At 41.4% G+C, this 14,319-nt stretch overlaps 1 protein-coding gene across 1 annotated transcript in view; it reads right to left on the minus strand.

Annotated features, from left to right (window-relative positions):
• The window catches only part of csmd2 (CUB and Sushi multiple domains 2), a gene marked incomplete at both ends in the record, with an annotated part of 366,782 nt that overhangs the window by 98,011 nt on the left and 254,452 nt on the right, over positions 1-14,319 (minus strand). The window contains one exon of the mRNA XM_084080385.1: positions 6,662-6,775. Within this exon, the coding sequence (XP_083936511.1) occupies positions 6,662-6,775 (114 nt within the window). The remainder of the gene's footprint in view (positions 1-6,661; positions 6,776-14,319) is intronic.

Raw genomic sequence — 14,319 nt, forward strand, 5'->3', positions numbered from 1 at the left:
CCAGAATGAATTTCACCGATCCAATTAGGGTTTGGGTCCAAAACATGTCGAAACTAATCTTATCTCGGGTTCATTAGGGTTCGGTCTGTCTTTTTGGACCCTTGAAGAGTTCTAATTCAGTTCAACCCTTGGCTCGCCCACTGTACGTGCGGCCCTGAGCAAGACACTTAAACCATGACAGCTCCCACCTGTGCGCTCATTAGAGCCATCTGAGCAGCCATCAGCTGCTTGAAGCTGTAAAAGCAATGTCCCCTCCCCCAGGGACCAGAAAGTACCCCCCTTACTCCCCCATCCGCAATGTTGTTGCATCTAAAAGAAAGGAGGTTTCAAAGATATTCCGGTGCTGTGGAATGATTAGCATGCTTTGCTGTGACGGTCAAAAGAAAAGAAGAAAACATTGTGGAAGTGGAGGATTTTGATGCTGTCGGTAATGATTTCTCAGTTCAACTTACTGCATAACGCCCATGTGCCTCACCATGAAGCCCGATTTATACATCATCATATGACGCTGTCGCGCAGCAAAAATAGCCGATCTACAAGCTCACAATCCATTGCGACGTGACACTTTGTGAGCTTGAAGATCGGCTATTTTTGGTGAGCATGAATTAAGCGTCGCCGTTCTACATGGGTGTGTGGTTGGAAACCTGCTAATGACTAGTCTGACAGCGCAAAGCGGATGAGCTCAGTGGGAAAAGGTCGATACAGACCTGTCGTCAAATGTGGAAATCACCTTCCAGACGCTGCATTTTAATTGGGTAGATGCTTACTTTATTCATCCTCAAGGGGACATTAAGGTGTTACGGCAGCTCATTTCACTGACAACAACAACAAAATAAGTGACAAGTAGGCTAGGATAACAAACGAAGTGACACTATAATAGAAATAAGAAGAGACATCTGTAACATTATATAGAGTAAGAACAGTCCAGAAGTTAAAACAGGGAACCAACCCGATCCGGTTCGCTGCAAACATTCAAAGGACCATGTCAGCGTCATTACAGCGTCATATCTGCTGCCACTCTCATTTCTTTTAACCCATTAAGACCTGCAGCATATTCTAAAAATGTCTTCGAAATCCTAACAGTTTTCTGAAAAACCTATGTTTCTATGCCAGTCGTTCTCTATCTTTTTCATGTCAAGGACCCCCAAAATTATATGTCTTTGGCCGCGGACCCCCATCTCAAAATATGTTGTTCCAGGGACCTCGCAGAAGCAAAGATTTGAGTTAAAATGTTTGTTTAAAAAATAGATATATTCAAAGATTTGCACACATTTTCACGATTTTTCAAAAATAGCCAAAATATAAAATAATGGTTAAAGTGGTTACACAGATGCGTTCCCGGTCTTAATGGGTTAAAACACAACTAAAGACCTTTCTGTTTGCCACCGCCTTTGATTGAGTTTTGTTCTCTTTTCTTTTCATCACTGTAACTGTATCTATTCAAGTTTTACTTCTTTTGATTTAAGCATCCTAATGTCATTTTATAATTTTTATAATTGTGTTTCCTTTGCTTGATGTTCTGTGTAAAGCACATTGAATTGCCTTGCTGTTGAAATGTGGTATACAAATAAAATTGCCTTGCGCCACTACATTACATTAAATATCTGTTCATGGCTTTTGCCACTGTTTTATTGTTGACATTTTCTCAAAGTCATCTTTTCTCCGGGGAATATTTTCTGCTAGACGTTTTAACCGACCGACCACACTTTTATGCAACGATAACATAACGTTGACATAAAAAGTAACAATGCAAACAAAATAAAATGAAATACAATTCTGTGTGTTGGATAATCTATTCTTCAGTACGTTTCAAGTCTCTGCAAGTTGACTTTCATACTGTTAACTGAAAAAAATATTGTTTTACTTTCCGTCATGTCAAGTAAACCATGAGTCTTAGTCAATGGGCTAAAACATGCCAGACAGCCATGGTCATTATACCACTGGTTCTCAACATCAGGGGACCTTGAGAGGGTTCCAGGGGGTCCCCAGCTAAATGATTGACAGTTAAGAACCAAATGGACTCTTACGGGTCTGTAACTCTGAAAGTTTACAAGTGGATGTGCACACTTTCACAGTTAAATGACAGTAACACTGAGGATTTTATAGTGTGGATTGGGGTCCCAGAGTCCCTAGAATGTATATCAAACTGGGGGTACGTGAAATCAAAATGTTTGAGAATCACTGCTTTATAGTTAATCCTTAACATGGCTTAATATAGAACAGCATATTTATAAATGGTGGTACTACTCTGTCATATCCTTCTATCTTAGCCCCTTTGATGGATTTACTGTCATGAAAACATAGCTAGTTATTACTGAGACAGAACATGACACAAAGTGGCAGCATATTGGCGTTGTTGGGCGAAATGTTATATCTCCATTATTTATCTTTTTACATGCCGTAAACCATTTTATTCTTGTTGCACAAAAGTAGAAAAAATAGTGAAGATCTGCTATTTTGGGAAACATATTTTGCATTTGACTCCATATGTGCATTTGACGAGGGGCCCAAAGGGCTGCGGTGGTCCACCGACCCACCCAACCACCCATTAGGCAATTTTAATATAGGATTTAATCAAAAGTATAATCAAGAGCTCAAGACTAATAATAACTACATTGGATCCACTGGAACAAAGGTTCCTTTTCCCATTTGGTTGCCACCCAAAAGCGACAATATTTAACATTGCTCTCTCTCTCTCTCTCTCTCTCTCTCACTCAGTGTGCTGATTGTCGCTCTGCAGTGTCTCATTACTCTGTGCCTGCTCACTGTCACAGTGTTGCCTTTGTATAACCCCACAGGCAACATCTGTGAGCGTGTTTGTGTGTGTGCGTGTGTGTATGTGTGTGCGCACCAAACTGTGCACCCGTCAGTCCCTTTACATTTACGCGCGGCGTGCCCTTGAGCAACCCTGTCAACAGTTTGTTTCCGTCAGTGTCCTGAGCGAACTCGGACGGCACAGTCGATCCGCACGCCCGTCGCCGTCGATTTACTCCGGTTTCGCCGCGGGGGCCGCGAGGCATGCTGGGTAGTTTATTAGAGGAAGCCATTGCTGTGTTGCTGTCGTGGTGACGGTGTTTCATAATGCCTGAGTGGGCAGCTATTAATCCAGACAGAACAAACAAGGTGTGTCAGCAGGCGACTCCGTATGAATGATCCAACAGGGACAGCCATGCCGTGAAAAATTTACAAACAAGCGTGTAATACGTGATGAGCTGAGACAAGCTCTCAGTTTGCGCTTGAATACTTTGGGGCCGTAGCTGACTGGGTAGAGAGGCCGTCTGGTAATCAGAAGGTAACCGGTTCGCCTCCCTTTCTGCCCATGGCTATGTGTCGAAGTGTCCCTGTCCCTGAGCAAGACACTCATTATAGTATAGTGACTAGGGCTGTCACAATTACAAATTTAAGTTGACGATTAATTGTCACCCAAATAATTGCGATTAACGATTTAATTGTGTGTGTGTGGCATTAAACATTGGAACATATGTGGATAAAAATATATTTTCTGTTTGCCTTTTAGGCTTCCTAATCAAAAATTGCACATGTCAGATACTGTATGACAAATAACTTTATACAAATAAATTATTGACATATTTAATAATTGTATACATGTAAAAATAACATAAATCGCTGATGTACAAGCTTGTAGATCGGCTATTTCTGTTATTTTTTGGGGGGGAAATGTGAACATTTTTTGAAAACTGAAATTAGTTTTGCCTATACTGACATGCCCAGAATCAGGACATCCGGTTTCATGTGTTTAAGGTTTGTTTGTATATTTAGAAACACACTGTACAAAAACACAAATGTCATTTCTAGTTATCTATTGTTTCATCTTATTGCTGCATGTTACAGGAGAGAGAGCTACTGTTAACTGTATCAAATCTCTGAAGTTCATGTAAGCTCACTTTTCAATGGCAGGCTGGTTCACACAGTCAGCAGGTTAGGTCCCACTGCTCAAGGACATTTTGGGGTTTTGAGGTACTTTGACAAATTACAACGGCACAATCTTTCTAAAGCAGACCTATCCTCTCTGTACTTGAACAGGATTAAGTAAAGTGGGGATTGGGGATTATATACTTTGGAAACCGTATTTTACACTTTGCAAATGAGTGTATTGCATTTATCTGGGAGTACGGTGACAGCGTAACACAGATAATATGAAGTGCACTGATGTTAACCGGAGAGGTGGTCAAATTGAATTGAAGTTGAATGAAAATTGACTTTCTAATCACATTTTAAATGAGGACCAAGTTAGTAACAAAGGGCTTGGTTGAAATCAATTTAGAAATTAGCATTTAGATAAGTCTCCTTGATTTCTCTATTCACTCTTTTTGTACCATGTCACCCGCCCACTGTTATCTTTCCTGCACTTTAGTCATCCATTTATTCAACTCGTTTCTTTCCTCTAATTTCCACGTGTTTATCTACGCTACCGCTGTTAATTCTGCAACCATTACCTTTCACTTTCCTGCGAAAAGGAGCGATTCGTCTCGCCAGCCACGCCAGACGGAACAGACCCAATGATGAAAACAATGCAGAGAGGAGTGAAGTTCAATATTCCCTCAGTGCTTGCTTGGTGTATTAGCTAGCATAATTACTCCACGCCATCATGGCAGGGAGTAATTATGCAGCGCCATGCACCACCTAAATTTGACATCCTGACGTGAAAATAACTTGTCTATTGTACTTGTGTGGGTGAAAACCCCCGTTCTATATTTTGTGTCAGGTGATATGCGTGTTTGCATGCATATTTATATATGTATAATGTATGTGCTGATGATGTGTGGTACACATTAACCATTTTCATGCATAATTCATGTTGTATTCATAAATTGTATGCATGCGTGCATATGTTTATGTGTGTGTGTGTGTGTGTGTGTGTGTGTGTGTGTGTGTGTGTGTGTGTGTGTGTGTGTGTGTGTGTGTGTGTGTGTGTGTGTGTGTGTGTGTGTGTGTGTGTGTGTGTGTGTGTGTGTGTGTGTGTGTGTGTGTGTGTGTGTGTGTGTGTGTGTGTGTGTGTGTGTGTGTGTGTGCGTGCGTGCGTGCGTGCGTGCGTGCGTGCGTGCGTGTGTGTGTGTGTGTGTGGGTGTGTGTGTGTGGGGGGGTACGTACTAACACTCCTCTTTCGTCACCCTCCCACAGTGTCCATTGTGTTGTTTGCTGTGCCTGGTTGTAGAACACTAAGCTAAGCTGTCTACCCGTAATACTGTATATCTCCTTGTTTATTGTCCTGCTCAAGGGATGTTCTGAGACTGCCCTGAACTCAAACCAAAGTAATCATTTTGCCTTTGTGGCCCACGTAGGCTGAGGCCAGGCTAGACGAGAAAGCAACCAAAAAAAAACCTGCACACCCTCTCGCTCACCCCCCGCCCTGCATCCATGGACAGTTCAGTACTCCCATTCAAGTTGTCCGTTTTGTGAAACCTCTCAATTAACCTGCCGCCGCCTTTCAATTCCCGTGCCATTCCTTTCAATCTCATACAGAACAGCCCGCTTTTCGACTGCCTGCATTTCCTTTTTTTATTCCATAGCCCTCCAACAAACTTTGTAACATCTTTGCACTCTCTAAGTTAAATCAGTTATTTACAGTGAAAAACCTTTTCTCTCATCAAATTCTTTACCGGCACTGTGTACGAGCGCAAGCGTGCGCACGTGGGTGTCTGAACATAAACGTACCTCTGTGTCAATACATGTGTATTGTATTGGTTGCAAGAGCCATCAGGTTCACCTTCAATGCCAATGCGGATTTACTATACATGTACGTGTGCATTTTACTTGACGTTTGTGTGCGTGTGCGTGCGTGCGTGTTTGGAGCCAGTCGGTCTGTATGTTACCCCAGTGCCTCTTTAGTGGTTGTTGTCTCCATTGACTCCTGTTCACAGCTCTCAGGGGCCCACCTACCACCACAGCAGCTCTGCCCGTGTCAGCACTTTGCCTAGAGGTTTAACAGGGACCCTACAATGGGGGTCTGGCTCAAACAACACTTTATTTAGCCTCCTGTCATGTTTGGAAAATAATGGAAGATCGAAGATGATAGCTAAATCACACTCGTCCCTCTGGATCCTGCCGTTTGCTGCTGATGAACACAGCAGTAGTACACGTGCTGTTTCATGCAAATGTAAATGGTCCCTTGTTGTATTTCAATATTATTTTCTTTTTGTGCGTCTTTTTGTGCGTCATTTTGTGCATTTGTGTGTGTGTGTGTGTGTGTGTGTGTGTGTGTGTGTGTGTGTGTGTGTGCATGTGTGCGTGCGGGAGTTCAGGGCTGCTGATAAAAACTCCTGGCGCTCTGCAGTAAACAACGCTGCCGTGAAGCTTAACAACATCAAGCAGACGGCTGCAATGCACAAACGTGCTCGTCGAAAGGGTGCTACATCCGCCCAGACCTCTCTCAGGCCAGGAGTTCAAGTGCACCAGATGCAAAAGATGTGTCGGTCCAGCTTTGGCTTATATGGACATCGACGTGTCTGCCTCAAAGCAAAGGGAAAGTACCCCCAACTCTAAACTCCTCCTATGATCTTCGCAAGCAAAGCACCAGCCATCGTGTTTGTGTGTGTGTGTGTGTGTGTGTGTGTGTGTGTGTGTGTGTGTGTGTGTGTGTGTGTGTGTGTGTGTGTGTGTGTGTGTGTGTGTGTGTGTGTGTGTGTGTGTGTGTGTTTACCTGTGTGTGCTCCAGACAGGGAGCTCAGCACCCGGGCGTGCTGCGTCGCACCGTCGTACACCTCTACCACGTCATTCAAAGCCGTCTGGAAGAAGGTAAACTGGCTGAACACCACTGAAGGAGAAAAACAAAAAGAGGGTCAAAACATGGGCCGTAGGAAGAACTGTGAAGACAACCCTGAAAAGAATTTACGCATATGATCTGCTGAAGTAATACGCCCCAAAGTAATTGTTAGTTAATGGACATAGAATCCCTGTATACTCATGTCCCCATTCAAGGGGGCCTTGCGGCAGCTGAGTTTTTCTTGTGTGCACATGAACCGAGTACCTTGCAGCCTCTTTCACCTAGCATAATGTGTCTGGCTGCCAGCTCATTTGCAAAGTTCTTCAAAAGAAAAGCTCTGTGCTCATCTGGCCAAGCAGCTTTCTGCACAGTATCTGTGCACTGAAATGTTTTCCTGACATCTTCGACAGAAATGACACTTCTGTCTAGGTTTGCAGGTAAAACAGTTTAAAGTATTTGGTGCCCTTACGAGAGTTATCTATCTCTAGTGATGGAGTTGGTGCTGACCAATAATTATTTTATGTTTGGGAATGACTCTGTTTGTCGGACTGTTGGGGCATGTCCTCATATTGAACCCTAGTAAGAATCCTTCTTCAATACGTTGTGTCTTACAAGAGATGACATCTTCTTCATTTGGACTTCCACAGAGACCAAATTAAAATAATTCCATCGCTTAACTTTATGAATACACAAAATGCATATTTGAGATCCACCATGGCCTTTGATTAATCTGAGATGAACTTTCTAGATGTACTTATCATTCATAATTAAGGCACCCTCAGAACCAATCTATACAGAATACTCATGGATAGAAACTACATGGGGTATTCATATCATCCGACACATGCTCTTCTCCCAAAACGTGAATTGTTTTGGATACATGCTCTTAACACCATGTCACCTGAAGGCCTTAATGAAGACATTCGCTCCTTTTTATGACAGTTCTGGTCAGTTGTGGTATGTGGGATGTGCATGTCTGTCTTTTTCATTCGCCCTCAAGAAATAGACATGATAGCAGTGTCCACTTCCCAAAGAGCACTTCAGTCACAATATAAGCCTTCAAGCATAAAAGATAATAGCACAGGAGATGACAGCACTATAGGACTGCTATTGCGCAGCAAAGACCAGCCACTCCATTCAAATGGAGTGGCTTGTGATGGCCTGACGTTAACTTGAAAGACTCAACCAATCACAGGCAATCTATATGGCTTTCAAGGTTTTCAAGCGTCTACTATTTCAACCTCCTGCTGCTATTGTTCGAGAACATTCAGCCCTTTCAGAACCAATAACCTCTGAAACAAATTAGGCACATAATTATGATCTACTCAAGTAATAACCAGCAAAATGCCCTCTAAAAATATAGATGATGACAGTGTACACTTCCCAAAGAACATCATAACCCACTTCAGTGAGAAATATAAGGCTTCAAGCATAAAAGATAATAGTGCAGGAGATGACAGCACTACCAAGGAGTGCCATTGCACAGCAAAGATCAACGACTCCACTCAAATGTGACTAATTAAGTTGAAAGGCTCAAGCATTCACACACAATCTATGCTGCTTTCAAGCTTTTTGAGCAACTACTGTGTCAACCTCCTGCTACTGTTGCTTGAACACAGATCAGCCCTTTAAGGACTAATAACATCTGTACTTCTCAGTACATTATGATCGGTTTACTTTGTGTGTGTAAGGTTTAAGCCTCTTTCCTTATAAATAATGATTGATGGGTATTATTATCTTGTTTTGTAATTTTTTTGTTATTTTTTTTCCAAATACTGTTTATTTACTGTACTGTATGTGTTACAAAGCGGTATTTCTGTGAACACATCCAATAGCTCATTCAAAATTCTGTCTTTGACGTACCCGCCATCTTGCAGTCTCCCCAAAGCCCATCTATCCCCTTTGCAAAATGTAAAAAGAGATCTTTTTAAACACTTCTCCAATTAGTAAAAACTGCTTCACAAGAACAATGCTTCACTAGACTAAAGGACATTAGCTGATTTTTACATAGGTGGATTACACAGCTTATTAAGAAACAAAATACACAGGCGAGGGATGCTTGCACATTTTAATCACATTGGGTGGTCTCTTTAGATTAATGAAAAACAGAGATAGTACCAAAATTGTGGCACGGTCTTTAAATGTTGTTTGCATGTCATCAGACGTCTCGCAACATTCTGTGCGAAGTCTGAGATGAGCCCTGAAAACAATGCTTTGGCCCTGTGGATTACTGGCCTCTGTGGACCATGTCTGTCAACAACACACTTGGACAGGTGTGGCCACGTCGAACTAACAGGAGAATGAGATGAGGAAGCAGAGAGGGCATTTGGAATCACCTACCTACTGTATGGTGGTGATTCAATCAAGCCACCCCTTCCATTTATCGTTCTTAGAAACCTACAAACTACAAGTTACTGTAATGGATTTGTGAGCCGTCTTTGCCATTCTTCACGGAGAGCTGGGTACGACTAGTGGACGCTGTGTACAGTACATAAATGATCTATTGCACTCAGTAAAATCTAAGATCTGTGATCCCAATGTACAGTATCTATCTGTACAGGCAATCTATATGGCTTTCAAGGTTTTCAAGCGTCTACTATTTCAACCTCCTGCTGCTATTGTTCGAGAACATTCAGTGGACGCTGTGTACAGTACATAAATGATCTATTGCACTCAGTAAAATCTAAGATCTGTGATCCCAATGTACAGTATCTGTACAGGCAATCTATATGGCTTTCAAGGTTTTCAAGCGTCTACTATTTCAACCTCCTGCTGCTATTGTTCGAGAACATTCAGCCCTTTCAGAACCCCCAATGTACAGTATCTGTACAGTAAAATCTAAGATCTGTGATCCCAATGTACAGTAGATCGACTATTTAATATTTTCATTTTTATTATTGGAAAGTTTTGGAGTACTTTTGCAAACTTTTGGACATGCCCAAAATATGGACACCAGCATGAAAGCGTAACCACTTTCACAATATTTTGATATTGTCTTACCTAACCTGGTCCCAGGTGAGGACAGACAATATTCTGTGTCTCGAGTGTCTTGTTATATTAAACGTGTCTAAGTGTAAGCCACCTATACTCAATTCTGAGCATCGTGCACATGATCCCAGCGTACTGTATAAGAACTGTGAAGAGAAGAAACTCAATTGAACTAAACCAGAATAAAAAGTGACAAGGACATGGACAAATGCATTTAGGGAACGACTGAAAGGCTGTTTTGATTGGAGAAATTGGTAAATCTGTCAGGAGTGTTCACTAGATGAATGACTACGGTTAAAATGATTACATACATTTTTGTCTACAGCTGGTTGTCCCCACAAGCAAGATCAAAATCTATCCAAATAATAAATCATTATGTGACTAGGGACATAATAAAACATCATAAACGCAAGGACACACTTTCAAAACAAATAATGTGGAACAATTAGACAGACAAAGAGCTTTAAATCAAATTGAGGAAGCTAATTTGGCCCGCAGACAACATCTGGAAGATGCCTTTAAAACCAATAACCCCAAAACAGGTGTGGATACTATGAAAACTATGAAGGAATATCATCTCCAACTAAACCTATTGTGCGATTTTGTGCCAGACAATTAATTCAGTTCCTCCAATGACCGAAACACTTTATTTACCAGATGTTTATCACTAGATAGATAACTCTGGTAAGGACACCAAATACTTTAAACTGTTATACTTGCAACCTGTCACAAGTCATTAATTATTGTCGAAGATGTCAGGAAAACATTTCAGTACACACATACTAAGAAAGCTGCTTGGCCAGATGGGCTCCAATGTGGCAATCAAACTTTCAGGCTTCCGTTGACACACACTGTTCCTCTGCCATGAAAAACTACACACGCACACACACACAAACACACCAAAATTCCATGTCCAAAAGAAAAAGAAGGGATTTTATACCAATAGCCCTTCCAGAAGACGCTGTTGCCACTCTGGTTGATATCATTTCTAAACATTAATCAAACCCAACACCTATGCTATAGAACTTTTTAGGGGCTTTCAACACAATACCGACAGAAATTTTGGTGTCAAATATGGTCCAGCAGGAACTGAAATAAGAGACATCACAGCCTTTATGAGGTGCCGGTACTGATTCAAGGGAATTTTAGGGAACAATACTGTTTATTTTAATTAACCAACATTTGCACAAGCTGTCAGAATGTTGGTCAAAACATTGGTATGAGATACCCTGATGAAGACAGCTTGTTGAAATGTTGGTAATTAATATCAACTAAATGGAGCTACATAAAGTGCAGAATTCTTCCCTGTTTTAATCCAGCAGGAACTGAATCCATACTTGATTAATTGCTATGCATCTTTTCTCATTAAAAGGTTCCAGATTGTAAAGGTGAACAAAAGTGCATAACACCCAAAGTTGACGGCCCCCAGGGTTGTGTGAGTTCAGCATTTCACTTCCTATACCTACCACTTATGTACAGGTACACCACATCAGTGGTTTACACCACATTAAGTGGTTTAAACAACTCAGTCAATCCTCGGAGTCGACAAAACCACAGAAAGTTAGTAATATTTTAACTTGTTCTTTCATCATAGAAACAAGTGGGCTTATAACCAAAACGATCCATGTTCTTTGGGAGAAATGGTGTTAGTGTTCCGTGGAGAAATATTGTTAGTGGGAATGAAAACATAGGCGCACCACCGGAGGTGGAGGGCTGAGGGCAGAGACCAAACGGCGGTTTCCAGTCATCGTCGGTCTATTTAATCACTCCCCCAGAGTCAAATGCAAAAGTGCTGGAGGCACTGTTTTTCCTTTTTATTTGACGATGGGTTCCCAGATTGGACAAAACGCAATTGTTTATCTAATATGATACGATGACTGACAGTCTGCAGGTCTATCCAATGCAACAGCACATGAAACTCAATAAAATCACAGATGTCATTACACCACATTTGAGCAGAAATAAACGCATACAAAAGCGTGATTTTTCCCCCAACCAACTTCTGCTATAGCCATGCCTCCAGGACTACCCCATGTGGTGACACAGATGTTTCAATCATTTCATTGGCTGATCTTAATGTCATGAAGGACTGCCAGTTCTCTATCGATCTTTATTTCACCTTGTATAACAATTATGTTTTGTGATAACATTTTGATTCTGATTAATTTTTACATCACAAAACAATGCAGGCACGCTGACGAGAGGCAGGCTTATTGAGCCCTGTGTGGTGACCCGAGCGAGTGAGTGCAATGGCCGAGTTGTATACCGAATCAATAGGGTGGGAACTGGGAATCAGTTATAATCTGTTTTTGAAACTGCACATAGTACTTGACAATGAAAGTTAATAGACTACATTCTGTCAACAACGTCTCCATCTAGAAATGTTAATATGAAATCTATTTCTGCTCCCGAATATTGTAAACAAAGTTTTAAACGTGCCGTTGTAAATGGGAAATTAACCTAAAACGTTATCAAATACTATTTTCCGATAACACAGAGGTCAGCGGCCTGGGCCATATAACCTCTCCTTTCTCTCTTCCACTGTCACTTTCTGTTATCCAATGAAATCACATCATACTGTAGCTATAGGGGCATGGCCATTGCGGAGGTTGGTTGGGGGAAAAAAGGAGGTGTGTGTCAGGCTAATGGGAACTGGTGGGAAAACTAGGCAGAGGCATGGAGGTTGTGGTTCTGCATGACAAAGTGATGCTTCCCTGCCTCGGGCTTCCTTGTCATTTGCCCAGAAAATGCAAATGGAGCCTTTAATTATTCCCTCTCTCTTTGGTGTGACTGGGCACTGAGTGAAATATGTTGCTAGTATAGTGTCCGGGGGATTTGGCAGCCAGTAATTTGGAGACACTGGCGGACCTCTGAATGGGCGGAATGACCTCCACATTTAACAGATTGGACCGTGAGTGTCCCAAGGCTAGATACAGGCAGCCTGCCGCTTGGCTTAACTGGACAATGATGGGCTTTTTGGTTTCGCCCCACATAGCCATACTGTTAATAGCTCATTAGAAAGAGGGAGGGAAGCAGAGAAATATTGAGAGCTACTATTGCTATTCATATTGTATATGCACAGGTATATTCCACCTTTTTATTTCTATTTATCTTAATTGTTTTAATGTTTTACTAGAGATGTCACTGTTACCTGCTTTGGCATCATTGTAATGAATGCAGTCATGCCAATAAAAAAATATTGAATTGAACATTTTAATTGAATTAATTGAGGGGGAGCGAGTGTGTGAGCAAGCGAGTGAGAGAGACATTGATGGCATTTTGGAGAGTAGAGTACACAGCAAAACACTGAGTGTTAATTTAACTTAGAAAGTGTAAAATAGAACCAAATCAACCCTTGCATTTGGTTCCATTATGTACAATTAACACTTGTGATTTTACAGTGTAAGTGCAACAACTGTCTGTGGTTTTGTATTTACATGTTCACCTGCAACATGTGTGTACACAGTCTCATATATTTGCTCATCCACGAATATAGGGAATTACACATTGGAAGAAAGCCATGACCTTTAAGATGGAAATGCCAGAACGCAATGAAATGTTTGTGGCTCTGCAGCTTCCAGACAGCAATTATTTCTTGTTGTGTTTGCGTGTGTGCGTGTGCGTTTGTGCGTGCATGCATGCATGCGTGTTTGTGTTTAGACAGTCAAACAAAAAAGCCTGGTCAATAATATAGTGAGAATAGACTTGCTCTGTAATAAATAATTTGAGGTGAAAGTGAAACTAAAACAACGTATTGCACTTAGACCCAAGAAGTTACAGGAACTTTCCATGCTGTGAGTGACTGACTGCCAGTATGAAATTATGAAAAAGGGCCCACACTCTGTAATAATTTAAATATCTATCTAAGAGGCTTGGGTTGTGAAGTTTTGCTCCAAATACTTTTGCTTATTTTAATTTCTGGTCCCAGGATATGCTTCAGCAATGGCAGCGACTAAAACACTTTAATTACAAGTGAAGAGCGCGGCGCGGCAGAGTCCTTTTGTACGTTTTTTCACAGAGTTGTTTCCCATACACACCCGTCTCTGGTGTGTGGGTGAAAAAAAAAAGAAAAAGCTCTGCTTTATTTATTTATATATGCATGTAGGCTATCTCTCCTCCCCTCTGCAACGAAATGCTGTGCATAAAAGATGACCTGATGGCACTTTTGTTCTGTAAAGAACGTAAAGACATCGTTGCACGTGCGAAAACATTTTCATTTGCACCTTAATCAGGAAATATGTAATCCGTGAAATCAAGTGCTTCTTCTGCATTAAGTCTGTTGTTGCCAAGGGACCTATAAAGGGATCTTATACAGTACATCTTGGGTCTATAGCCTATCTTGCTTAATTGAATCAGCTCCATCGGCGTGTGAGTGGGATTATCCACCCACTCACTGACAATGAGACCTGAACAAATACATTGTAAATTCATTCTACATGTCTTTCCCTTTGACAATCTAGCTGTCTATTCTTTTTTATTTATCTATTTGTCTTGGTTAGTCGGTTGCTTACTTTGCGTTGTCACTTGTACACATGCACAGATGCTAGGAATCCTAGTTTCTTTGATGCACTAAATTGTATTCTTTGCACGCTACTTACATGCCCATT

This window comes from Gymnoscopelus microlampas (assembly GCF_963454915.1).
Source record: "Gymnoscopelus microlampas genome assembly, chromosome: 15".
Taxonomy (NCBI): domain Eukaryota; kingdom Metazoa; phylum Chordata; class Actinopteri; order Myctophiformes; family Myctophidae; genus Gymnoscopelus; species Gymnoscopelus microlampas.